This window comes from Coregonus clupeaformis, chromosome 10 (genome assembly GCF_020615455.1).
Source record: "Coregonus clupeaformis isolate EN_2021a chromosome 10, ASM2061545v1, whole genome shotgun sequence".
Lineage (NCBI taxonomy): Eukaryota > Metazoa > Chordata > Actinopteri > Salmoniformes > Salmonidae > Coregonus > Coregonus clupeaformis.
The window spans coordinates 12,516,448-12,544,294 of NC_059201.1; the positions used below are offsets into that span (position 1 = coordinate 12,516,448).

Genomic DNA, 27,847 nt, shown 5'->3' on the forward strand with positions numbered 1-27,847 from the left:
TTGCCCAACAACAAGCTGTCATTTCCCAACAGAACACATCCATCTACAAAGGACACCCATGGTGCCAGCTGACACTAGACAAACAGATGCAGAGACAGAGGGACACAGAGGAAGAGGAAGGCCCTAAAAATGGTCAAAGACACCCTAGTCATAGACTGTTCTCTCTGCTACAGCACGGCAAGCGGTACCGGAGCGCCAAGACTAGGTCCAAAAGGCTTCTTAACAGCTTCTACCTCCCAAGCCATAAGACTCCTGAACAGCTAATCAAATGGCTACCCGGACTATTGGCCACCCACTCTTTTATGCTGCTGCTACTCTCTGTTTATTATCTATGCATAGTCACTTTAACTCCCCCCATTACAGAGGTTGTCAAACTGGATTCCCTGTTGTCTGTGCAAACACTGCCACACCCTCTATCTAAATGCACACATGCCCTCACACTTACCCAGGCCAGGTGAGGAGAGGAGTGAGTGCCTGAACCAATCCCACGGGGGGAGGGGTGAGGGGAGGTGTACAGGAAGGATGAGAGCTGTTTGGCTCACACTGATGTGCTGTTCTGCTGGAGGCTCTTGTGTGCACAGGTAAGGCGCTAACTCAAACTTCACAACTATTTTAACATAAACTCACTCCTTGATTGAAATGGTCTCATTGACCCACCACCTCTATGCAATGCCGTGGGCTGTAAATTAGATATGTTCTGTTGTTATCAGGATTTACAGTAGGGCGGTGGAGATGGGCTTGAGTGTTAGTTTGCATGAAGACAGAATCTGGCAGTAAAGCATAACTCCAAACAAGTCAGACATCAGGGAGGAGTGTCGGTTTGTGTGCAAGAGTTGTCATGACATTTGCATGGTGGATGATAATTCTTTAAGTTTGCTATGTTTCTCAAAAGTTGAAAGGCCAACAAAATACCCAAAAAATCATACACTGATCTAATTTCTCTCTATTGACATTTCAGTGACCAAAAACAGTAATGGGTGGCTGAGAAGGCCATGGTCCAATGCTAATGTACACAATGATATATATTGATCAACATCATTTGGATGACAACATATTAGTATCTTAAAAGTATTGCTTGCATAATACAACATATCTGCTACAGTATTTCACATGATGGGTCTTGAGTTAGTTTAAAGGCCCAGTACAGTAAAAAAAAAAAAAAAAATTCCCCTGTGTTTTGTATCATATTGTTGTACAACAGCTGATTAAACTAACACTGTAAAAGTGTGAAAAAATTGATCAGTGTTATTTTCTGATAGTTGCTAGTTGAAAAATACAATCTACACAGGACCTTCTAATCAGCAGGTTTTGCATGGGTGGAGTTTTGGCTTGCCTGGTTGCATCACCAGGCCATATAAGTTTTAATTGACCAATAACAAAGAGAGTTCCAAACCCCTGCCAATAACAGCTATTTTTCTGTTTTCCCCTCCCCACTCAGACCACTCCTAGCCAATGTTCCCTCTAAACTGAGACTGCCGCGCAGCTTCCCCGGGACTGCCGCGCAGAAATATCAGCCCACATAGAGAAGCACGAGATTGAATTTCACTCAACTTTCTAGAGCAGTGGTCACCAACCGCTCGATCACGATCCACTGGTGATCTCCAAGGCATTCCTAGTCGATCGCCAAACATTTCTGTAAAAAACCCAACAATAAAGCATTGTGTTCCTATTTATTTTTATTCGTCTCGGGCTGTTGGCGGTAGATGCACCCGATTCAGCTACCCTGCGCACCGGGTAGGCGAATTGTTGCTTTTTGAACCATTTCATGTGTCTGAAGGTATAAACTCTGCTTTCCCTGCGGGCCCAGAGAGCAAATCAAGTGCACTATAGGACTACCGCTGGCCAATTGTATGGCTCAGACGACGGTGTCTGCAGCAACGTACCAGGCATAAAAGAAAGCTACAGCAAAGTTGATACTGTGAGATTTCAAAACGTTTAAAACCATGACTAGAGAGATTGTCAACGAATACAGCAAAGAGATTATGTTTTTATGAGTGAGTTCATGTTCTTACTCAGCACTGTCAACACTTTTAGAAGCCATAAAATGCGTGTTCTTTCTACTTCCACTCAGCGCTACAACACGCACTGCAGCAGTAATGAATGAGGAGGAAAGTGTATCAATAGGCTTGCGTTGTTATTATCAGCAGCTTGTGTCTTTTTTAATATCGAGGAATATTTCACTTTCTCTGTTCATAGGAGTAACAACATGAATTTGTGCATGAGGCAGAAATAATGCGGTGTGACTCAAGTTTTTTGCCATTAGCTGGAAGACGGTGTCCCTTTTTGGTCAGTGTCAGTGGAGGAAAGGAAGAGCGGAGGGATGGTGAGAGGCGGACCCTCAGTCTGCTGCTCTCTCCCTCCACTGAGACTGACCATCAGATGCAGGCACCATCAGCCCAGTAAAATAAAAATAAAAAGCAAATGATTTAAATGTCTGATCACTCAGCTGTGCTTCACAAGTAATACAACAATGGATCTATTACCGGTGTGATCATATAGCCTACCTCAAATTGAAATATAATTTTAAAAAATGGCCCGAACATCAATGCATTGGCAGGGCAATTTAAGCAAAGCCAATATGTGGTGATAATGTATTGGGCCTATAGCCTACTGAACAAACCTCACTGCTACAGTACTGTTTTTAATTGGTTAATGTTGCACAGGCTTACGTTTTTTAAGTCATGTTAAAACAATCTGAGCGGTAGATCTCGGCTTCCGTTTTGACTCAAGGTGATCTTGACTCAGAAAAGGTTGGTGACCACTGTTCTAGAGTTTTCCCTGTTAACACTATCAACGTTTCCCTTTACTGTGGCAATTGTGATCGAATCAACGCAATATTATCCACTTTCAATGCAACATACTGAAACAAAACAAACTATGCAAGAGATTTTGTTGTATGCAGAACGCATCAGAGTAGGATTCTATTGCACCAGTGGCGGCTGCTGAGGGGAGGACGGCTCATAATAACGGCTGGAACGGAGCAAATGGAATGGTATCAAAAACGTGGAAACCATGTTTTTGATGTATTTGATACCATTCCACCTGTTCCGCTCCAGCCATTACCACGAGCCCATCCTCCCCAATTAAATGTGCCACCAACCTCCTGTGATTGACACACACTAATGAGCCCATACTCTACACAAGCCAGTGCGGCATAAACAATCAGAGCTGCAGTAGGCCTATATGCAAATAGCCATTGTCATATATGGATCTGTGCCATTTACCTTGAAGTTAACTTTTGTTTTTCACCATGAGTGGTCGTGAGTAGATGCGCTAGTTTTGAGATCAAAGCGAGAGCTGCATGTAGCCACATGAGCACATTCAGTTCATATCCTTTGCTAGTTAGTGAGTTATTAGCCCAGTTATAGATCATATGTAGTCAGCAATAGGGGAGTGATTGCTCCCTACAAGAGCACAAAACATGTACATTTCTAGACATCTTTGAAAAGCAAGTCAGGTAAAGAGCTTTTTTTTTGTCTTAAAGGGGCAGTGTTGTATTTTGAGACAGGCTTGAATAAGCTAAGTAGCCAATAGGCAGAAGGTAGCATAATTTGTCTGATTCTCTGTAATAATGGTATGGGAATAATAATGCATTTTATTTTGTAAAGTGTTTTCTTGCATCAAACAACACAACAACATTTTCAGTCACCTCCGTGTCTGAAGGACAAGTGGATAAACAGATTTTATATTGAGATAAAAACAGCTGCAATGGGCCTTTAAGTCATTCCAGTGGCCTAATACATTGGGTTTAGCTGCTATGTTTTATACATATGCTGTCTCATACAGTGAATGTTGACCTTGGAACTCTATTTTGAAAGGCATCCTAGAGTCCAAACACCCAGGTCCTATATAGTGATAAGACCTGGGTGATGATAAGTGTATGTTCCAAGGGGAAGAGTCAGAGTAATAATCCAGTCATAATCCAATAATGGTTTGTAATATAGTCCTCTGTCTGTGTTGTTTTGTCTTAGCCATGGATGGTGTGTTAGAGGGAGCAGCTGTGGTGTGTGTGTGTAAACTGGCCTGCAGTCTTCTCTTCCTGCCCATGGTCACTGCTTCTCTCAGTGCGGTCAGCTTCTGCTGCAGCTGCCTGCTGCTCTTCACAGACCTCGCAGTCACAAGTAAGTGTCCATCTCTAACCCTATTTTTGCTGTGTACAGAGCTATAACTACCTGTTACTCCTTGTAATAGGAATTTCCAGTTTAACAAAAAGGAGAGCAGACTTTAAGTCAATCAAAAATCAATAGGTCGTTCCATGAATAGAGTATATTTTGCGCCCCTTTGATATTTTAAGTAGAAATTGTGCACCAATATTGAATTTTAAAAGCCTGTTATATTAAATGAAGTGCCCTTTAATATAGACCACATGGAACATTCAATGAATCAGATTTTAAATATGAATAAAGACTTGCTAAAATCAGCATTTTTACATGCCCCTCGTCATGTTTTTCTGACTTCTAGAAAGGTTTTAACCCACTTAACCCCAAAATGTGTCAACGTTTTCACTATCATTGTAAAGCCCTAGTTATGTTATTGCTTTTACAGTCATTTCTAAAGATTATTAAAGTTTTTTGTGGTGGAAAACTGAGCATGTCGAGCATATTTTAACAATTTAAATTTGTTTTGTGAAGCTTGCATCTGTTGCACACACACTTCCATTCCCCCTGTCACAAGGGGATTTATGGCTGTTTTAAGATGAAAACCTCAACCCTGTTACTTAAATGTCACTTTATTGGCATTTAAGTAACCCCAATCTGGTAACAGGGAACAGAAGCACCCTGCGTACACAGCACAGAAGCAGAAAGAATGCCCTTGGAGACAGGCCCTTTGTAGGAAGTCAAAACAAAAGGCAGTGAGTGACCTTGTCAGCTGCTACAGAATCACACAGTGTTCACAGGATGTCATCAGTACAATACAACAGTGAATAATCAGTGTCCTCGGTCCTTGTACATTCAGTCTGGTGTCAATTACTATCAACAGATATGAGAATCATCCATATGATTCAGTATCAAGTCTAGTGGCCATCAACTGGCACCTTGAGTGTCACAAACACTGGAAATCATGTATTACAGAAAGGGCAAATATATTAACATGCTAAACATTGTGTTAATCACTCTAAACTAAATATGAACTTTTGTGATCTTAAATTTCCCCATTACACTCCTATAGTGTCCTGTGTGACTCAGTTGGTAGAGCATGGCACTTGCAACGCAAGGATTGTGGGTTAAATTCCCACGGGGGATCAGTACGAAAAAGTATGAAAATGTATGCACTCACTACTATAAGTTGCTCTGTATAAGAGCGTCTGCTAAATGACTTAAATGTAAAATATCTATAGGCTACTTCAGTGTCCCAATCCTCATGCTGCCAGTCCCATCCTCCGCATTTCTCAATTTGATTGATTGGTCTTTGTTGTCCCCCAGCCTTCCTGGTTGTCCTCTGGTTTGCGGAGCCCTGGCTACCTCCATTTTCCACGTCCACTGATGTCATCGCTCTGCGCTTCCTGCTCTTCCTCAGCTACATCTACTGGGCGGTGCTGCTGATGACCACACCTCTGGTTGTTGTGGAGACCGCCGTGAGGTTGCAGTGGCCCCAGGTCTGTGGTGGTGGAGCAGTGGACGGAGATGTGGACGAACAGAGTAAAAATCCTGCACCTCACGGCGGTGTGACAGTGGAGGTAGAGAACTGGCAGAGCAGGGACACAGACACGCAGAGAGGAGGGAGAGAGGACCAGGACCAGGGAAGGTGTCTGTCCCACATACTTGGCTTCCTCTGCTGTCTGCTGGTGTGGGCTCTCTGTGGCGTCTGTGGGGGTCAGGGCTGGAAACTAGAGGAGCTGTGGGTGGAGGTCTGCCTGGAGAGGACCAGCTCCCTCACTCTGTGCCTCCCCAGCCTCCGCAACACTGTCCTGCTTGCTCTGGATGAGCCCAGCTTGGGCCTGGCCACTGTGGCCTTGGCTCTACTGCTGGTGCTGACGGTGGGCTGGGGCCTGCTCAGACGACACCTGGCACACACAGAGACGGACCAACACACACCCACAACCACACCGACACAAAAGGAGGAACATGACTCTGACATTCAACTGCCTGTTCAAACACTCTCTGCACCATGCAAGGCTGTGAACCCTGCGATGTCAGCGGCGTCATCCCCACGGTTTGTTGACCCAGAGACAACATGGTCCAGATGCTCCGTTCACAGCCCATGTTCTGGGAACAACATGCAGCTGTCACTGGGTCACCATGGAAACTCTGTCCTCTTATCCCTAGAGTTTTTGTCAGCAGACAGACTAGAGGGACACAAAGAGACAAAAGGACTAGGAGACATACCTCTCACTGGTATTGTGGAGGAACACACAGACTCTACCTACAGGAGCCAGCGTGGGCTGGGGCAGTGGGGCTTTTCCTGCCCGGGGGTGAATATAATGACATGGTTAGTGTGTCTGCTCACTGTCTGTGTGTTACCTCTAAACCTCAGTGTGAACATCCTACTTATCAGGCACATAGAGACAATGCTGGAGTGGAGTTTGAAGCTCTTAATGTAGTTGATATAGTAAGTTCAATCAGTAAGGCGGTCTGAATATCATATTGTTTCCTCTCTATGGGCATTGTTGGTAGCTTAAGGCCAGTCATCAAACTATTTTCTCCCAGCAGGAGGGTCTCCATGCCAGTTTCCTCCAACAGGGCTGGCAACCTGCCATCATATCTCCGAAGATCATTCCTCAGAGACGAGACTATCCCCAAAACTATTTTAATACGTTTTCATATTCCACTGTCTCTGTTGTTCATTCAGTTAGCCTGTCCTCGATTGAACTGGCCGCACCCAAAGAAGCCAAACAGAGGGGTCTCCCAGTCAATGTAACACCAGCATAAAGTCAGTGTACTGGACAATAAACCTGGATGGTGGTAATGTTAGATACTGAGGTGTGGCTTGGGAATGGCAAAAGGGGGTGCAACTCAATATTATAAACAATGACTGAATATACACTGAGTATACCAAACATTAGGAACACCTTCCTAATATTGAGTTGCACCCCTCCCCTCAAACAGCCTCAATTCACCGGGGTATGGACTCTACAAGGTGTCGAAAGAGTTTCACAGGGATGCTAGCCCATGTTGACTCCAATGCTTCCCACAGTTGTGTCAAGTTGGCTGGATGTCCTTTGGGTGGTGGACCATTCTTGAAACACATGGGAAACTGTTGAGCGTGAAAACCCCAGCAGCGTTGCAGTTCTTGACACACTCAAAACCGGTGCGCCTGGCACCTACTACCATACCCTGTTCAAAGGTACTTAAATATTTTGTCTTGCCCATTCAACCTCTGAATGACACACATACACGATCCATGTATCAATTGTCTCGAGGCTTCAAAACCCTTCTTTAACCGGTCTCCTCTCCTTCATCTACAATGATAGAAGTGGATTTAACAAGTGACATCAATAAGGGATCATAGCCTTCGCCTGGATTCACCTGGTCAGTCTATGTCATGGAAAGAGCAGGGGTTCTTAATGTTTTGTACACTCAGTGTAGCCACAATCACACTCACTCACAAGTACATATACAGTATAGTAGTTACATATTTATGTACAGTACCAGTCAAAAGTTAAGAGAATGCCAAGAGTGTGCAAAGCTGTCATCAAGGCAAAGGGTGGCTACTTTGAAGGATCTCAAATATAAAATATATTTTGATTTGTTTAACACTTTTTTGGTTACTACATGACATAGTTTTTATGTCTTCACTATTATTCTACAATGTAGAAAATAGTAAAAATAAAGAAAAACCCTTGAATGAGTAGGTGTCCAAACTTTTGACTGGTACTGTATTTGAATACATAAATATGTAACTATTATACTGTATATGTACTTGTGAGTGAGTGTGTGTGGCTCTGACATACTGTGAAGAACAAAGGAGCTGATGAAATGATGAAATGTCTTGGCTGCTACTACTAACACAGGGCAGGTTGACTCAATCAAGAACAGAATATCAATACTGTGTCATAAATTATGTATTCAAATGAATGTCAAATCAAAACACTTATAAGGAATATGAAGTCCACAGACTGAAGTAAGGCATTCCAGGTGGGAAATGCAGCTTTCATTTGACAGTACGCCAACTTCCAAAACATTATGCTAATGTGGAAATGCACAACACTGCTATCAGGGATGTTATTAAAATATACTTAATCTCTGTGTGGTTCATTCTCAATACACTACCTTCTCAAATGTTCCCCTCTAAGGCAGAATCACTCCCACGAAAACATCTCACACAACCATTACTGCTGTATAAGGACTGAATATGCCCTGCAGGGTCTACATTTATTCCAATAATCGTCTGAATAATTAGCTTATGTTCAGACCGTGCCTTTGTTCAAACCATGAGAGCATGCTGATTACACTCAACAAAATATTATCATTGTAAGCAGAGTTCCATTCGTTATCTTGCTCAAGGTCACTGTGTTTACTTGTATTCATGTACTCCCTGATCTAAACTCTGGGCAAACACTGTATCTGGTCTACTAATAATGTCTAAGGCATGATTTGATTGAGTGAAGGCGCTCTCTCCAGCTCAATCAGAGTCACTACAGTTATTGTACCTGTGAGAGAACAGCCCAACTTTACCATTCACTCACCCTTCCTTTGTAGGGCAGTCTGAAGACAAACAGCTCTCACTACACTCCCACCTGAGCCACATGTTACCTACAGTTGAAGTCGGAAGTTTACATACAGTTAGGTTGGAGTCATTAAAACTCGTTTTTCAACCACTCCACACATTTCTTGTTAACAAACTATTGTTTTGGCAAGTTGGTTTCGGACATTTACTTTGTACATGACACAAGTAATTTTTCCAACAATTGTTTACAGATTATTTCACTTCAGAAGTTTACATACACTAAGTTGACTGTGCCTTTAAACAGCTTGGAAAATTCCAGAAAATGACATCATGGCTGTAGAAGCTTCTGATAGGCTAATTGACATCATTTGAGTCAATTGGAGGTGTACCTGTGGATGTATTTCAAGGCCTACCTTCAAACTCAGTGCCTCTTTGCTGGACATCATGGGAAAATCAAAAGAAATCAGCCAAGACCTCAGAAAAATAATTGTAGACCTCCACAGGTCTGGTTCATCCTTGGGAGCAATTTCCAAATGCCTGAAGGTACCATGTTCATCTGTACAAACAATGGTACGCAAGTATAAACACCATGGGACCACGCAGCCGTCATACCGCTCAGGAAACAAAAACAGAACTGTTTGGCCATAATGACCATCGTTATGTTGGATGAAAAAGGGGGAACTTGCAAGCCGAAGAACACCATCCCAACCGTGAAGCACGGGGGTGGCAGCATCATGCTGTGGGGGTGCTTTGCTGCAGGAGGGTCTGGTGCACTACACAAAATAGATGGCATCATGAGGAAGGAAAATGATGTGGATATATTGAAGCAACATCTCAAGACATCAGTCAGGAAGTTAAAGCTTGGTCGCAAATGGACAATGACCCCAAGCATACTTCCAAAGTTGTGGTAAAATGGCTTAAGGACAACAAAGTCAAGGTATTGGAGTGGCCATCACAAAGCCCTGACCTCAATCCTATAGAAAATGTGTGGGCAGAACTGAAAAAGCGTGTGCGAGCAAGGAGGCCTACAAACCTGACTCAGTTACACCAGCTCTGTCAGGAGGAATGGGCCAAAATTCACCCAACTTATTGTGGGAAGCTTGTGGAAGGCTACCCAAAACGTTTGACCCAGGTTAAACATTTTAAAAGGCAATGCTACACCAAATACTAATTGAGTGTATGTAAATTTCTGACCCACTAGGAATGTGAAGAAAGAAATAAAAGCTGAAATAAATCATTCTCTCTCCAATTATTCTGACATTTCACATTCTTAAAATAAAGTGGTGATCCCAACTGACCTAAGACAGGGAATTTTTACTAGGATTAAATGTCAGGAATTGTGAAAAACAGAGTTAAATGTATTTGGCTAAGGTGTATGTAAACTTCCGACTTCAACTGTATGTGGTGAGGATTTCATAAAGATCTCCCCATGGCAAAAGATCTCTTTCAATTTAATGGACAACTTCTCCTGACATGAAGTTAAATAGTTAGCTTCATTACAGGAGTGTAAGTGAGGGGAGAAATGTGTAATGTAGATGACTGAGATGTCGTCCTGGTGGTCGGACTGACTGACATGAACAAAGGCTCTCTGTTGTTGACTGCTCTGTTGCCAGGTCAACAGTTCCCCTGTAATAATGATGCAACTGGGATCAATCTGCCCTAAATTAGCATTAATAATTGTGCATGAGGCCGTCACACTACAAGCAGCTCTGCCATCATAACCTTGCCTCCAACAACAGCATTGATATCAAATATCTGGCTAACCGTTGCTTCTTACTTCCGATGTTCACTTTAAACGGCTTCATAAAAATAGTATGATAACTCAAATCTCTTTATTTTTTATTTTTTTTGAAGGCATTCTTAGATCTCCAGGCATTCTCACTAGATACAGTGGACAGACAGCAGAGACAGTGAGTGAGGGAGAACTCCCGGCAGACAGCACAGTAAGGCTCTCCCGTGCAGTGAGGTTGTATTGTGTTCAGACAGACAGTGTGATCCATCACAGGGTTACTCTCAGATTTGTATTCATCTAGTTGAGAAATGCCTCAGCATGAGAATGAGATGAACAGAGAACAAAGGGAGTACATAGTCTCTGGCTTGCCGTGCCGGGGAGGATTTCACAGAGCTGGCACATCTCAGCTGAAATATGCACCTTGACACAGAATGTATGCTAACAAGCATTGGCAAATCTCTCATACTGATATCTTCTAGCTGCTCTCTAGTTAAGCATCAGTTTAAGCATCAGTTGTCAGAGCACCTTACCGATCACTGCACCTGTACACAGCCCATCTGAAATTAGCCCGCCCAACTACCTCATCCCTATATTGTTATTTATTTTGCTCATTTGTACCCCAGTATCTCTATTTGCACATCATCTCTTGCACATCTATCATTCCAGTGTTAATACTAATTGTAATTATTTTGCACTATAGCCTGTTTATTGCCTTACCTCCATAACTTGCTACATTTGCACACACTGTATATATATGTATTTCTGTTGTATTTTTGACTTTGTTTTGTTTTACCCCATATGTAACTCTGTGTTGTTGTTTTTATCGCACTGCTTTGCTTTATCTTGGCCAGGTCGCAGTTGTAAATGAGAACTTGTTCTCAACTGGTTTACCTGGTTAAATAAAGGTGAAATAAATAAAATAAAAATAAAAAATAAGTTATGAGTTCTGTTAGACATTCTATCTGTGTAAGCATTTCACTTGCATATTGTCAAAAGACTCAACAATGCATTAGAGCTACATTTTAATGTACCAGTATGTGTGCCAGTGTGTTTCTAACGGACAAAGTCAACGAGACGTTGCTTTTACCCGTCTTTAATTGTACATGAAAACATTTCTCATCAACCTCTAGCAGCAGAAGCACACCAGAGTATGTTCGCACAATGATGGGTGCACAGTGGCCATCATCCAGACACAATCCTCATTAAATAATAATATCATCACCATTATTATGATCACCACCACCAGTTAACACCCCACAATCATAATCTCCTGCTTTGTATCCATATCACGGGACAGCAGTCTTGCTTCAAATAGACCCCACTGGGTTCTGAATCATAATGAACATACTCATCAGAATATACCAACAAAGTAGGGAACTTCCCCACTTCTTTAAAGTGGACAACACACACACACACAAACAGGGAAAGGCAGGGATATAGGGGGTACATATGTGATATTTTATCACTTCACCTCACAGACAAGAGGCCAAAACATACATATACCACCAACATGCGCACACACTAACATACAGACGTAAACACACACTCACTCTCCTGGCTCTCTCCGTGCTGGACTTTGTTAAGGGACAAGAGCTTCTTATTACACAATCTGGAGGACTGGTCTTCAACCAGGGGATCACAATGCACTTGAGGCATATGGGGCAGAGGAGCCAACAGGAACTGTGCCTCAGAATATATATCAGTGTATTCTGTAAGTCGCTCTGGATAAGAGCGTCTGCTAAATGACTAAAATGTAAATGTAATTGTATTCTGTTTACACTGCAACAGTGGCAACAGCCTTACGGAACTAAATGTATATTAAAGAATGCCAACAGTACAGGCCAGGGAAGTATAATAATGTGCTGTAATATCGCTCTCCTTGGCCATTTTTATATCCTTAATGTCGTTAAACTATTTAGACAATGTATTATATAAAAAAACAACAGAAACACATTGGTGTCCATAGCATTTACTAGTTTCAACATATTTGAAGAAAAAAATGAAACAGACAGAATGACTGATTAAAAACATTCCAGAGCTCATTAATTGCAGCGTCATGCTGCTCGAGTCGTAAGTGGTTTCTGCCCCATTGGCCAAGTGTAAATCAGCAAATGTCAAGATTCATTTATTCAGATTGACCTCTGACACCTACAATGCGATGACGAGACGTCATGGGAGGGAGGAGGCAGGGATATGGAATCAGGAATGTACGAGTGCTAACACTAAGTGAATACATAACCACAGGTACAGGACAGGTTGAGTAGAGCGCTAGCGTGCTGGAGGTGAAGAAACCAACAAAGCATGACACGGTGGGGAAAGGAGGGAGGGGTGAGGACAGCAAACACCACTACAGTGACCAGTTGGACCATCACTAGACCACACGGACCATGATACTGCCGTTACAAATGACTATCAGACATGTCCAGCACGTTTTGGACTGACTGACATTGTCACCGATGGAAAAGTGGACGTGTGACCTGAGGGAAAAGAATCAAGAGCTGCGACATCATTTTCATCAGTAAAGGGTACAGGTGCATGGAGGGACATGGAACAGCACTCACTGCCACCCCGACGGGCGTTCACTCACCAGCTCACAACTGCTAACTGTGCCAAAGAAAAAGGACCATAGGGGTGTCAGACACATTCCACAAACACAGCTAAGCCAACTGCACAGAGAAAGAACGGTGACCAGTGTCAAATGTCTGGCTGCTGAGAGAGACAGACAGAGCAGTCATCTGTCAGTCAGTCTGGGGACTTGTAAGGAGAGCAGAGCCATTGGGCCTGTGCAAGGTGGGCCTCAGACAGTAACAGCACACAGAGATCCTCCTACTAAACCATGGTGGGATGACATCATCTATGCAGACAGAGCCTCTCCTTACACCACTGAAGAAGCTAACCAGGGCTCCAGTTGGAGCCACACCGACAGGCAAAAAGAGCAGGACCCACAAACCAGACAAAGAAATTAACATTCCATAGTCTTACACCCAGTTTTTCTCCTCATATTTCTTACAATTTTAAAACTAGTTGTCTTTAGGATCTTAGTTATATCATCATCATCATCATCGTTGTCCTATTGTCAGGGAGGGTTGAGGTGAGTGATCTGATCTGTCTAATGACCCTGTGTGTAGCTCTTATAGACGCACAGTGTTGATTCTCAGCGGCTGGACATTCTTGCCGTTGGCGTGGCTCTGTCCGGGGCTGAAGTAGGGGCAGAGCTTGGCCGGGAACGTCTTCTCCCTGTAGGTGTACAGCCAGGACATGTCGTCAGCATTGTAGAACACCAGCAGGCCCTTGGGGTAGTCCAGGTACACGCCCACCTTCTCCAGCTTGCTCTTGACGTTGAGGCGGGTCCAGGGCTCGGTGCAGGCGCTGTACTGGTTGCCGTCGTGCATGACGATGCAGTAGAAGCCGCGGCTGGGTTGGATCTGGATGCTGCCCTTGCGGCTGACCGTCTCATTGGCCACACCGATCATCCACTGGGTCTTCTCTGACACCATCACCTCCCAGTAATGCACCCCCGAGCCGAAGCCCTCCGCCCCCAGCACAGACACCTCGACGTCGAAGCGCCGCGGGGAGTCCTGCAGCGGCTGGGGGTGCAGGTTACCATAGGCTACGATGGTGCAGTCATCTGATAGGATGAGTCTCTGGTGGGCTGTGATGGGGTCTAAGGTCAAAGCTGCTGGCACTACGGAGAGAGAGAGAGAAGGGACACATTTAGTATGGAGATACAGGGTTAACGTGGAGACACACCAGAGACAAGCAGACAGGGCTAGCCCAGATAAAGACAGCTACAGGATACAGATAAGGACATCTTCTTGCAATACTGTTTGCCAAGAGAGAGAAACATATAAATATGTTATGAAGACACTCCCTCTCTCAGACAGACACTAGCTCCAGAACTGCTGTGTCATTCAGTGCACTCCATTTTTCACTATCATCGCTGTACTGAGTTATATGCTGAGGCAGTGAAAATGTCCCGGCATCCCATTTCAGCCAGTCACTGAACTGGAGAGTTGATCTGACGTCAAGTGCATACAAATTGATTTCCAAAATGTTATCTTTAAAAAGTGATACATCAGATGGCTGGGAGAAGACCAATGACATTCTGTCAATGGCACAGTCTCTGTCTGCAGTGGCCACTGTAGGTTGACTGACTGTAGCTTCAGGCTGGTGTTTCTGCTCTAGCAATAATATGAGCTGATGCAGCTGAAGGACCCTATCAGGAACAGAATAAGGGACCGTCATGGTGTTGGGATTGGGATGACTCATGGGTAGCCTAATAATATGCTCTTGTAATACACCCTACATCTACTGTTATCATGAAAAAGTATTTACATAAGCTATGTTTGGGACTGTTGGTTAATACACTGACAATGCTAAAAACTGAAACCCCCCCTGTAATTCTCACAACATCCACAAGATGTCACCATTTCCCCCCAACAGTTCCTCTGGCTGCCACTAGTCTTCATCAACTACAAATGTCCTGTTTCATACATTTATTTTGTCATTTAGATCCAATTATAATACAAAATGGTTTATATACATGTAGGGAAGCCTCAAGATAAATCATCCACTTGTTTAGAGAGAAACATGTTGATAGTTTTTGAGTAAAGTAGCAATATGTTAGGTTAGTATGGTTTTTTTCCTTCTTTTTTTTTTACATTCTTTTTATTTTACCTTTATTTAACTAGGCAAGTCAGTTAAGAACAAATTCTTATTTACAATGACGGCCTACACCGGCCAAACCCGGACGACGCTGGGCCAATTGTAAACCGCCCTATGGGACTCCCAATCACTGCCGGTTGTGATTCAGCCTGGAATCGAACCAGGGGGTCTGTAGTGACGCCTCAAGCACTTTATGGTTGATAATTTGTTTCTAGCTTTAATTTAGGCACTGGCTAGCCCAGTTAGCTAACTAGCAACCTCACTAGCAGAAAGTCTGAGGTTAAATAAATGCTAGCCAGCTAATTAGCATAAGCCAATGTCTGCTAGCATAGCTAGCTAACCCCCAGTTAGCAGGGTTAGGATTAGGAGTCAGAGTTAGAACAGGGGCCAGGGTTAGACTGGCAGGCATAGACTGGTTTCATGGTTTCATGAAGCAGCACACAGAATTATCCATCCGTATCCTACAAGCAACCTCTGTCACAACATCAACCTCCGCCACAACCTACCCAGCACCCACAGGTCTCCAGTGACCTTACTCCGAATGTTGGTAAGAAAAACAAAATGTCAGCACTCATTTTAGGACAAATAAAGTAGCATATAGAGTGATTAGAAATAAGTGTTTTTTTGAACGAATACTCATGAGTTGTTGTTTATTTGTTTGCTAGTACCAGTTTTACAACAACAAACAGCAGCAGAGGTCATATTGGAGTTGTCCCCCAGGCCAAGGATATAGGAGGCGAGGCCTAGGAAGAGAAAGGCTGAGTCGGCTACAGTCCTGACAAGAGGATCCTGGAGGACAAGGCAAAAAAACTAAGAGAGAAGGAAGAAAGCTGTGACACTGAAGAAAGCTGTGACACTGAAGAATGAAGAAAGCTGTGGCGCCACTGAAAAAGGTTGTTCCAGGTTCCAAAATCATGTTACCCGAGTAGCTGGGAAAAATGCCCCTTTCCTAAAAAATAAATTTGATTAAATAACAAAACAATCTGCCAACTGTAGTCATTTATTTTCCTTTATAGTTTGTTACCCTAAGCATGGCCATCATCCACGTCCAATCTTTTTCTCCAAACTTGGCTTTGTTGTGTCAGCAATTATACATTGATCTTGGGGGGGGGGGTACATTCAAAGTACCTTGGCCTCCACTGTTTGATGTTGTACTCCGCATCAGTGTCATGCAAAGGTATGGAAATAGAGCTGTGGTGGGAAGCAGTAATTATAGACCTTATAGAGCATGACTCCACAGCTCTATGTTGGCCTGGCATGGCTGGAGGCAGCCAGCTACATGTAGTTCTGTGGGTTAACCGTGGGTTATGGAGGGAGTTTGGTTGATACACTCCACCCCTGGCTGCTCCACCACCTTTTTTGTTTTTTTGTTCAGTCATTATGGAAACATACATAGAGCTGATTTAGAACAGAACAGAGGGGAATTTGCCTTGTTCCTCAGTAGTTATACCTTACAGTATAAACAGGAGGCCTGGCCAGAAGCCAGCAGGCAGGACAATGTCTTCACCACACAATGACATTGCCAGGCAGTGTGTTTCAATCAATCCATTAAAATGTCACTCTCTCTTGCACACATACAAACAAATGCGTTCATCTCCCCCCCCTCCTCTCACACACACGCCAATGTTCTAATTGGGAACATAGATGAAAAAAAGGCACTGGGTTTGAGAGAAGAGGTAGACTGTTATTATTCCCCTAAACTATAATCTGCAGAGAAAGAGCGAGATGATGGGATCGAAAGGCTTTGTGCTGTCACCGTGGCAGTCAGTGGTGATGGATCGGAACCAATTGTTCCATTTGGCACGCAGTCAAGGGAGGCCAAGAAACCACCAGCTACAGGAGGCCAAAATGGGTGAATTTATTGAAGGAGTGAAATATTCCTTGGTGCATTATTTTAAATAACCTTCTCTAAGAGTGAGTGATGGCTGTGGGCTTAGGGAGAATATGAGGAGAGGAGAGTTCTTCATCAGCTCTCCTAACAGAGAAGGGCATCTCAACCCTCTAGCCACCATCTTCTCTTCATGCAGTTCCTAAAGCTCACAAACATTCCATCTATTTACATTTTTACATTTTAGTCCTTTAGCAGATGCTCTTATCCAGAGCGACTTACAGTTAGTGAGTGCATACATTTTTCATACTGGCCCCCCGTGGGAATCGAACCCACAACCCTGGCGTTGCAAGCGCCATGCTCTACCAACTGAGCTACAGGAGGCTTGCACTGTGTGAGTCTTTTCCAAGGTTACTATTATTTCCTTGTTCCGTACAAGGCATCAATCAAAGCTCAATTTAAACCTCAATCTATGCTACCCTTCCATGGAAGACAATTATTTGTATCATTACGGATTGATGTGTTGAGGTATTTGGGAGTATCTAACAATTCATAAGAGGCTCCTGTTGAAACCCATGCTGTTACACAGTTCAATTATGTGAGGGTTAACGGTAGTAGTAGGTGGAGCATACCTGGTGAAATATCCTGAAATAGAGACTTCCATATTGTGTACTGCAGGGGCCCCATGTACTTGGAGGTCGGGAAATCTTCATATGTTAAATTGGTCTCATGTATCTTTCCTTTTATCCTGTGGGGGAGAAGGACGATCAATGTCATTGTCAGTTATCGATCTACTTTTACATTCACATCTCTCTTTGCGCTCTCTGTGAGATGTCTCTAGTAATGACTCCCTTTTCTCTGTTTGTTGTTGCTAAACACATTGGTCAGACTGTGGATGCCCCAGGGCATAATCTTCTACAGCAGTGTAGATTGATATGGGCGAGGGAGGACGTCAGCTGTAATGCTTTTACAGAGTCAACCCCCACATTAGTCATTCTCGTCACTCCCACATGTAGCCTTGGGTTCAGGCAGTAAGAGGTGGTTTTCCACTAGGGATGTGCATCTTTCAAGATGATTCGATACGCATCTAGATGCATGGGCTCCGATACGATACAGGAACGATACGTTTTAGTTTGATTCACCTTATCAATCCCTCTAAGATCTTAAATACTTCAACTCTATCCCCCTGAGCCCACTCTTTCCCAGATTTCAAATAATGAGCCCTGTATATCTGGCCTCTTACGCCATCTGTCAGAGTCCTGGGATAAGCCTCATTGCTCAACTCTGCACTTTCACTCATTTTAAATTTTAAAATGTTAGTCGTTTAGCAGACGCTCTTATCCAGAGCGACTTACAGTTAGTGAGAGCATACATTATTTTTAAAATAGTTTTTATACTCCAAGCTATCAGTATCACTATCCTGATGATGAGCAGAATGGGTTACATTCATTACATTCAGGGGATGTCTTATGTTAGGAGGGTAGTATAACATAACCTCAGACAGCGTACTATCTTACAAAGGTTTAGGACTGTGGCTGTTTGGAAGTACAGCTGATCCATGGTCAGTCAGACAGTAAGCAGAGCACCTCTCGGAGGTGAGGGCCACGCCCTCCAGGAAGTCGTGGCGTCCCGTCTCATTGAGGCGCTCCTGCAGGATGCCGATGCCCTCCTTGACGTCGCGCAGCTGCTGGCTGAAGCGCTGGATCTTGTGCTCGATGTCGGAGAGCGTGCGCGCCGTATCCGTCTCCAGCTCCTCCAGCATGGACTTCTGGCGCTCGCGCAGAAACCGCTGCAGACGCTCAAACACCTCGCCGATGGTCGCACGCAGGCCTTTGGCCGACGACTGGAGAGAGAGAGGGGAGGTTATTTATTTAGAATGAAAGTGTGCAGGTTATACTACAACCCTTAAACATCAATAGAAAACTTATGTCTGATCAAGTGCCTCCGTCACTCTGCCTCTGCACTCTTAGTTGGACAAGAGTCAGTAACCCCATGGCTTACTTAAGCAATAAGGCACGAGAAGGGGTGTGGTATATGGCTAATATACCACGGCTGTGGGCTGTTCTTATGTACGACGCAACGCAGAGTGCCTGGATACAGCCCTTAGCCGTTGTATATTGGCCATATACTACAAACCACTGAGGTGCCTTAATGTTATTATAAACTGGTAACCAAGGTAATTAGAATAGTAAACATAATGTTTTGGTCATACCCGTGGTATACAGTCTGATATACCACGGCCTTCAGTCAATCAGCATTCAGGGCTCGAACAACCCAGTTTATTAAAACCTTTATAGCACTTAACTATTATGTAAATGTATATTCATTGACATAAAAACAAAATCTGGCTAACATAGTCAAAGCCAGGGCTTCTAGGGACAATAAATCCCTATCTACTGTTATAGATCACCCGACACTCATTAAATCAATACAAAATGTGCTATCGTAAGAACGGCCTATATAGAGAGCCTTGGGAGTAGAATAGGGCAAAGCTCAGCCTCAGTGGAAGGTTGGGACAGTGGAAGAGGCCCGAGGGCACAGTCAGTCACATTGTGCTGTTTTAATGGTGGTGCTGCTAGTTAGATGGAGAGCATGTTTAAAAGGCTGATGCTGTGGGGTCAGCTGGGGACAGACAAGCTGTGTGTTGAAGGCAACATTTACAAGGCCAGCGGATAGTCAGTGAAAAGGACGCTATTATGGGAAGAGCAGTGCTGTTGATGAGGGGAAAAGGAGCAGAAGCTGAGGAGAGGAGAGAGTGGGGTGAATTGATTTGTAGTCGTGGGAAAATCAAGGAGGGAGCTGGACTTGAAGAAGAAATGAATCATCTCCAAAGCTAACAGCAACAGTAGCAGCAGAGACAGAACAGAGAGAGGAGATCAAAGAGGCTCAGTCCAGTAACAACTGGAGAGGGAGAAGCTTCTCATGTAGGGCTCTGTCTGTCTGTACAAAGGAAACATTCTCTCTGTCGAACATTCTAAACTCTGTTCTAGTAGTCTCTACTCCTCTCCATCACAGGGGAACACCGGGGAGCAGGGGCAGCAGCATCATAATCTGGGTTTTATTGCTACTGCCTGCCATCAATCAATTTCCATCCAGCAGCATGCTTGTTCTTCCTGTTCCTGTAGGAACCTAGAAGCAGGCAGATATTCTCTCTGTGCTGCTGGGAGCTTTAAGCCTATTAAGATCATTTATCTCCAGTACAGAGCAGGGCAGGAGTGGGATGTGTGTGGGATATGCTCCTCCACCTCGTGACAGTGAGGACAGGACTGATGAGGCCTGCAGCAGTGCAGTAATCAGGTGCCAGTCTGCCCCAGCAGGGTGTTAAAAGCTATGGCAGGGTGGATATTTAAAGGCCATTTTAAGCCTACAGGAAAAGGAGGCTGGGTCTCAGAGCAGCAGCATGTTTATCAGACGAACCCCCATGGCCAGAGAATCAGACACAACGTCTGCTCTTCAGACAGGGAAGGGGACGCTCCTAAACACATGGGCCCAGGACTGGAACTAAACTAGAGCACCAGAACCAATTAAGTGACAAACAGCAGTGTTAGGGGACATTTAAGTAATACCAAAACAAGGGTAATGGCAGCCTCACACCCCCCTGCTCAAAGTTTCACTTTCAACACCTTCATGTTGCTGGTGAGAGAGGAGAGAGGGGTAGAGAGGATTATGGGTGTTTGAGGTGGGCAGTCTCCCATTTCAGGATTACATAACATAATTTGTGGGTGCTTTGCTCATATCTTAGAAATCAATTCTTCTTTGGTTTCTGTGTGTGGTCAAGCAGGAACAGCAGGAGAACAACAGAGCATTTCATTGTCATCAACCTAAAGGTATTGGCGAGGCAGAGAGATCGATTTAGTTCCCCTATGACCCTCTTCCAGGCAACGCATGTCTCTTCGGACAGCTGAAGGCGATGGCAGGATGGCAGTGGAAGCAGGCAGGTCTGCCTCTCTGGGCCAGAGCCAGGGTAAAGTAAAGTCCTGCAGACAGGACAGGAAGACGGGAGGGCACTGGCTGGGCCAGGGGACAGCCAGCATGTTAACAGCAGAAAGAACAATGCACTCCCAAATTACAAATACCACTGTCAGGAGAGCCCTCCCTTTGTGAAGCTTAAAGTCGCCAAAAGGGGGACGAGATGAGACAGAAAAGGAGACTAAGGAAAAGCTGTTATATTGACTGGATGCTCTCGCTCCGCTGATTAAAACAAGGTGCATAGATTAAAGAGATGCTTCATAAACCAATTTGCTGTTTGGATTTTCACTGTCAGTTCAGTACAGACTTCAGTGGAGATAGAGATATGATGAGATAAACCACTGGAGCATTACCTTGGTCTCTAATAGGTCAAAAGGCTCTCTAAGTTTCCTTGGTCTAAGTGAATGTGTGTGCTTAGTGTGTTACCTTGGTCTCAGTGAGTAGTGCTTAGTGTGTTACCTTGGTCTCAGTGAGTAGTGCTTAGTGTGTTACCTTGGTCTCAGTGAGTAGTGCTTAGTGTGTTACCTTGGTCTCAGTGAGTAGTGCTTAGTGTGTTACCTTGGTCTCAGTGAGTAGTGCTTAGTGTGTTACCTTGGTCTCAGTGAATAGTGCTTAGTGTGTTACCTTGGTCTCAGTGAGTAGTGCTTAGTGTGTTACCTTGGTCTCAGTGAGTAGTGCTTAGTGTGTTACCTTGGTCTCAGTGAGTAGTGCTTAGTGTGTTACCTTGGTCTCAGTGAGTAGTGCTTACTGTGTTACCTTGGTCTCAGTGAGTAGTGCTTAGTGTGTTACCTTGGTCTCAGTGAGTAGTGCTTAGTGTGTTACCTTGGTCTCAGTGAGTAGTGCTTAGTGTGTTACCTTGGTCTCAGTGAGTTGTCTCTGCAGTAGCTGCAGGGCCTCTGTGTGTCCCTTCTCACTGTCCTGCAGAGTGGCCAGCTGCTCCTTCATCTCCCTCTGCAACACAACATATCATACAATATATCAGCGAGGGAGCGCGAAAGAGAGCGCGAGTGAATGAGAGAGCGAACGAAAGAGCGAAAGAGAGCAAGCAAGCGAGGGTGAAAGGGAGAGAAAAATTACTGGGTCTGAGGAACGGACGTCTCCAGAGAGGGTTTCGTCAGAGAGAAAGTGGGACTCTGTGCTGCCGTCACCAACGGGCAGCACAGGGCTATACAGAGGTCCCCCGAGCCCAGTCTAGACAGAGGTCCCCCGAGCCCAGTCTAGACAGAGGTCCCCCGAGCCCAATCTGCTGCACACACACACAGTGACTTCAATTATAAAAGCAACAGAATCCACTTGTCAGACAGAGGCAGAGGCTCATCTGACTGGAAATGCTAAGTGTCAGAAGAGGAGCAGGAGGACTTAAGGTGCAGGGCTTGAGAATGTGTTCAATGTCATGCTGCCAGTGAAGGTCTAGTCCCGTGTAGCTCAGTTGGTAGAGCATGACGCTTGCAAAGCCAGGGTTGTGGGTTCGGTTCCCACGGGGGGCCAGTATGAAAATGTATGCACTCACTAACTGTAAGTCGCTCTGGATAAGAGCGTCTGCTAAAATGACTAAAAATCTTTCAAAATGTAAGGTCATAGCTCTCCTCCAGTACCACTAGTCCAGAGGGATAACAGAAGTCTAAATGGGACTGTCAGTAAAGGACAGACAGGGTCATTACAACAGCAGTCTGTCATTTAGCTGCTGCTGTGGAAAGTACTCAGAGGAATATCAATGCAGTAATGGAACATTTCTTCCTGTTGACTATCTCAAATATCCAAGCCAACAGTCTTCAAATTTAGTTCTCCACTCTTTGGCACAGAAACAGGCCAGGCAGTCATTCACTGTACTTTGGTTTATGATGTGCTGACAGAAGAAGCCCATGTCCTTGGTTATAATATTGGCTACAAAATAGATGTGAAACAGACAAATGTGGGTAGTTTCTTTCTATACAGCTTTGAATGACCCTTTTCAAGGACATGCACTAAGTAAAACAATCTCCCAGTGCTGAGATGGAACGTGGCTTTAAATTGTAATGATACGAAGACTGCAGTAGGATCAGCGGGTTCTATTTCTCTCAGGGCCAGTTCCAGCCTGCAGTAGGATCAGCGGGTTCTATTTCTCTCAGGGCCAGTTCCAGCCTGCAGTAGGTCAGAGGGCGCTCTCCTCTTACAGGCTAAGGACCAATCCGGAGAGAGGAGCACTGTTTACATGGGCCTCTGCACTGCCAGGGACCTCACTCTGTTGTCTGACTGGTTGTTGTATGCAATAGTAAGCAGATCATTGTATTGGCCTATAGCATCGAAAAATGAAGAATCATCTTGATCCAAGATACTAACAGAGAGAGAGGCAACACTGTCCCATGCTGTTTGAAACTGCAGTCTGTCTGCTTTACGGAGTCAAATCAAGTCAAGCTTTATTTATACAGCACATTTCAGACATGGAATGCAACACAATGTGCTTCACAAGAAGCAAAAAATTAAAAACAATGAAAATAAAACCTGAAATATTTACTACAAAACAAACATAAGAGGATAAAAAAACTAAAGAAGAACAATACAAACTGAATGCACCCTAAGGAAAAGCAAAGCTAAAAAGGTAACCCTGATCATCTCAGCAGGCGGACCAAAGTCTGACGTGACATTTCCCCCAGGATGCCGAGCGGCAGGGAACAGGGTCACGGTTGGTTGGCCGATTATAAACCTAACTAATTTCACACACCCCCCTCCCCCTTTTCCCTCACATTAACAGCTCCAGGCTACATCTTAGAAAATGAGATCACTGCCTCAAAATTCCTAAACACGCACAGGGGCTTTATATTTTTCCCCAAACGTTCCTGCCAGCTGCAGGCCTTAAATACAGCAACTTGCTCAAGAGCTAAAGAGGGTTACTGGCTTCAAACAGGCCGCCTGCGCTGATGAAGACGGGAACGAAACAGGCCGCCTGCGCTGATGAAGACGGGAACAAAACAGGCCGCCTGCGCTGATGAAGACGGGAACGAAACAGGCCGCCTGCGCTGATGAAGACGGGAACGAAACAGGCCACCTGCGCTGATGAAGACGGGAACGAAACAGGCCGCCTGCGCTGATGAAGACGGGGGAAAAAAAGGCTGCTGCCTGCACTGATGAAGACTGGAACACTGGAACTTAAAAAGGAGAACAACTTTCTGAGAGAAGCCTTACTAGACATACAAACTAGATCGATGAGAGAAAATCTAGTACTTACGGGTATCCAGGAAAAAGAGGGAGAGATTACAGAAATAAATAGTGAAGGACTTTTCTTACAGCGCTTCAAATTCCACTCGAGGCTGTTGACAAAATCAAACTCGAACGTGTACACCGTTTCGGACAAAGAGGACAGAGATATGAGCGTCAAATCGTTGCCAAATTTGCTTTTTTTTAAGGATAAAGTAATGGTTAAAAGCCTAGGTAGAAGACTTGCTGGCACGAAAATAGGCATGAATGATCAGTTCCCGAGGGAGATTGCAGAACGGCGCAAAGTTCTGTACCCAATCTTCAAGGAAAATAGATTAAAAGGGAAGCGTGTTGCTCGTTGTCGATAAACTGTATATTGACACCAAATGTTTCGCGACACAAAGACTACTCCATGGCTATTCTGAAAGTGCTAATAGAGGAGTCGAATAATAGAACACCCAATACTAGCCATGGTAGGGATTGTAATAATAAAACACATTTATAGTAGGTATAGTATTTTATATAGGGAAAAGACGGTATTACAAGAAAAAATAACAAGCAAAATAATACATCTTCAAATACAACTAAATTAGAACACAAGTAGTCAATCAACATAGTGGAGATAAAAACATAGCAAACAGAAGACATAGAAGGCACAGTATGTGGGTATGTGTGGATGAATTGTGATGGAAGGTGTGGTGTGCGTTTTTGTGTTTGAATAAGTGTGACGTTAAGTGATTGAGAAAGGAAATGGTTGCATATCCCAGAACCAAAGTGTGTCTGTGAGCAGGGGTTGTGAGAGAGCTTTCAATTTTGTGCAGATGAGGGATATACATTTTAAAATATAGTATACATCTATATATATATATATATATTTGTATTGTCCTATCATGATGGAACCATCCCCAACCCTATATCCTAGACACCCACCTGAGCGACCCATACACCAAAGAGAAGTCCCCATCTGTTTTATGGACCTGCTGTGAGTTGACTATATGCAGCCAAAACAGAAAGATGAATGCGGTCAGAGACCTACTTGAGCAGCACCGCCCCCTCAAGATTCTGAGCCTGCCTGGCAGGGTTGGTCCTACAAAGCCAGAGCCCCCTGATGGAAGAGCATAATATACAAGGAAATTCTCAAAGCTGCTAATGAGAACCTTGACGACCTTTTACCTAGCCGGTGGGGATTCCGGTGGGGTACGCCCACCCAGGTAGTGGCAGTGCTGGCAACACTGGCTGCAGTAACCCATGGGGAGGGGGGTCACACTCGGACAATCAGAGAGGGGGCTTATCATTGTGGCCCAGGTGGCACAAAATAATCAAAAGGTCTGACTGCACGGACATGCTTGGGAAAAATGGTTACAACGGGGGACCAGAGTGTTTGTGTCTCAGGTGAAGAGGGTGGATCTGATCTCCATCACCTAGGACTTGACATAGATTAATCAAATCTCATATTGTTGTAAATTTTTGCTCAATCTTGCATGCTTTCTCAAACTGTATATGCATTCGTTTATGCATTCGTTAATCAGGTCCTTTATTGAGTTGGGCTCTGGGATGTAACAACCATTGAGCATCTGATTTTATGGTTGATTGTGGAGGAAAGGGGTTAAGTGTGTTAGAGTATGTGCGTGTGTGTTTATCCCACATCTGTTGCAAGGGGGGTAAGGATGTTAGGGAGAACATAGGATGAACCACAATAATTTTTTGCTAAAATAATAATTGCTTGTCAAAAATGTAATGTAATACAATGGCAATCCAGGTTCTAGGTTAAAATCCTACGCATGAACTGCTGACATTATTACGCATAATAATTGATAATGATGGAAAATAACATGGTATGCCGATCACTGGGATGACAGCCCAACTTGGGACGGGGAGGGGCTTTAGCGGGGGAATTAGTGGAGAACAATTGGAGGGTTACTTAGTAGCAATGCAAATATCATGGTCCAGCTATATGGACACTCAATCACCATGGTATTTTTTTTGGGGTAAATTTACAAACATATAATGATAAATAGTTTTGAAACTTGTATCTCATTATGGTATATGGTGAAATAAGTATAGCCAGTTATAATTGTAATGGCTTAGCAGATAATAACAAAAGAAGAACAATATTTACATGGCTCATAGAGAAGGAATATAGTATCTATTGTTTACAGGAAACTCATTCAACAATTCTAGATGCAGTTGCGTGGAAAAAGTAATGGGGGGTGATGTTAAATCAAAAGGGGTGATGTTAAATAACAGTAATTTCGATCCGAATGTGCAAATTGTCCAAACAGATACAGTGAGGGAAAAAAGTATTTGATCTCCTGCTGATTTTGTACGTTTGCCCACTGACAAAGAAATGATCAGTCTATAATTTTAATGGTAGGTTTATTTGAATAGTGAGAGACAGAATAACAACAACAAAAAAAAACAGAAAAACGCATGTCAAAAATGGTATGAATTGATTTGCATTTTAATGAGGGAAATAAGTATTTGACCGTCTCTCAATCTTTTAAACAGGTAACGAGCTGAGATTAGGAGCACACTCTTAAAGGGAGTGCTTCTAATCTCAGCTTGTTACCTGTATAAAAGACACCTGTCCACAGAAGCAATCAATCAGATTCCAAACTCTCCACCATGGCCAAAGAGCTCTCCAAGGTTGTCAGGAACAAGATTGTAGACCTACACAAGGCTGGAATGGGCTACAAGACCATCGCCAAGCAGCTTGGTGAGAAGGTGTCAACAGTTGGTGCGATTATTCGCAAATGGAAGAAACACAAAAGAACTGTCAATCTCCCTCGGCCTGGGGCTCCACGCAAGATCTCACCTCGTGGAGTTGCAATGATCATGAGAACGGTGAGGAATCAGCCCAGAACTACACGGGAGGAGCTTGTCAATGATCTCAAGGCAGCTGGGACCATAGTCACCAAGAAAACAATTGGTAACACACTACGCTGTGAAGGACTGAAATCCTGCAGCGCCCGCAAGCTCCCCCTGCTCAAGAAAGCACATATACAGGCCCGTCTGAAGTTTGCCAATGAACATCTGAATGATTCAGAGGAGAACTGGGTGAAAGAGTTGTGGTCAGATGAGATGTTATTCTGTCTCTCACTGTTCAAATAAACCTACCATTAAAAGTATAGACTGATCATGTCTTTGTCAGAGGGCAAACGTACAAAATCAGCAGGGGATCAAATACTTTTTTCCCTCACTGTAGAAGCAAACCAGATAGACATCATGAAAATGATCGGAGAGGTTGAAGGTAGAGGAAGTACAGGAGTAAAAACAAACAAAATAGAATTATTGTAAAATTGACTGTGTCCATAAAATGTATATAGTATGTATAAGCTGGAAGTAGAGGCCTAAGCATTGTTGTTCACTAGTTTGTCTCCCGAGTGGCGCAGTGGTCTATGGCACTGCATCGCAGTGCTAGCTGTGCCATTAGAGATCCTGGTTCGAATCCAGGCTCTGTCGTGCCCGGGAGACCCATGGGGCGGTGCACAATTGGCCCAGCGTCGTCCAGGGTAGGGGAGGGAATGGCCGGCAGGGATGTAGCTCAGTTGGTAGAGCATGGTGTTTGCAACGCCAGGGTTGTGGGTTCGATTCCCACGGGGAATTTAAAAAAGAATGTATGCACTCACTAACTGTAAGTCGCTCTGGATATATATATATATACACACACACACACACATTTCCTTTTTAAAAATATATTTCCCTTTATTACTTTCCAACCCCACCACCCCTTCCCTAATTGGAGTAAACATTTACATTTACATATTTTTGTCATATATATATGTATGTATGTATGTATGTATGTATGTATGTATGTATATATCAAATCAAATTAAGTGGAGAAAATTAGAAAGGGTGCAAATACTTTTTCA

At 43.9% G+C, this 27,847-nt stretch overlaps 2 protein-coding genes across 4 annotated transcripts in view; one reads left to right on the forward strand and one right to left on the reverse strand.

Annotated features, from left to right (window-relative positions):
* Window positions 1-514: 514 nt before the first annotated feature.
* On the forward strand, window positions 515-6,992 carry LOC121575812. Of its 2 annotated transcripts, XM_041889103.1 has the most exons (3): window positions 515-581; window positions 3,972-4,121; window positions 5,424-6,992. In XM_041889103.1, the coding sequence occupies exons 2-3, from the start codon at window positions 3,974-3,976 to the stop codon at window positions 6,539-6,541; spliced, it is 1,266 nt and encodes a 421-aa protein (XP_041745037.1). In that variant the 5' UTR covers window positions 515-581; window positions 3,972-3,973; the 3' UTR covers window positions 6,542-6,992. The 2 variants fall into 2 exon arrangements, with proteins under 2 accessions (XP_041745037.1, XP_041745035.1); XM_041889101.1 differs by lacking the exon at window positions 515-581 and having other exon boundaries at window positions 3,874-4,121.
* A 5,300-nt stretch (window positions 6,993-12,292) lies between these two features.
* Window positions 12,293-27,847, reverse strand: part of LOC121574837 (E3 ubiquitin-protein ligase TRIM62-like) — a 37,004-nt gene continuing 21,449 nt past the window's right edge. The window contains exons 3-6 of one of the 2 annotated variants that reach the window (XM_041887457.2): window positions 21,657-21,752; window positions 18,419-18,675; window positions 17,465-17,580; window positions 12,293-14,024 (exon numbers count right to left, since the gene is read on the reverse strand). In XM_041887457.2, the coding sequence (XP_041743391.2) occupies window positions 13,471-14,024; window positions 17,465-17,580; window positions 18,419-18,675; window positions 21,657-21,752 (1,023 nt within the window). In that variant the 3' untranslated portion in view covers window positions 12,293-13,470. Of the gene's footprint in view, window positions 14,025-17,464; window positions 17,581-18,349; window positions 18,676-21,656; window positions 21,753-27,847 lie in introns of both variants that reach the window. The other variant, XM_045223238.1, reaches the window with a different exon arrangement.

What these genes read in the sequence shown, in the direction of transcription:
- LOC121575812 (XM_041889101.1), top strand. Translation starts at nt 3,929, where the DNA reads ATGGTTTGTAATATAGTCCTCTGTCTGTGTTGTTTTGTCTTAGCCATG. An exon ending in CACAGACCTCGCAGTCACAA is followed by an intron (nt 4,122 to 5,423) that starts GTAAGTGTCCAT and finishes GTTGTCCCCCAG; the next exon opens with CCTTCCTGGTTGTCCTCTGG.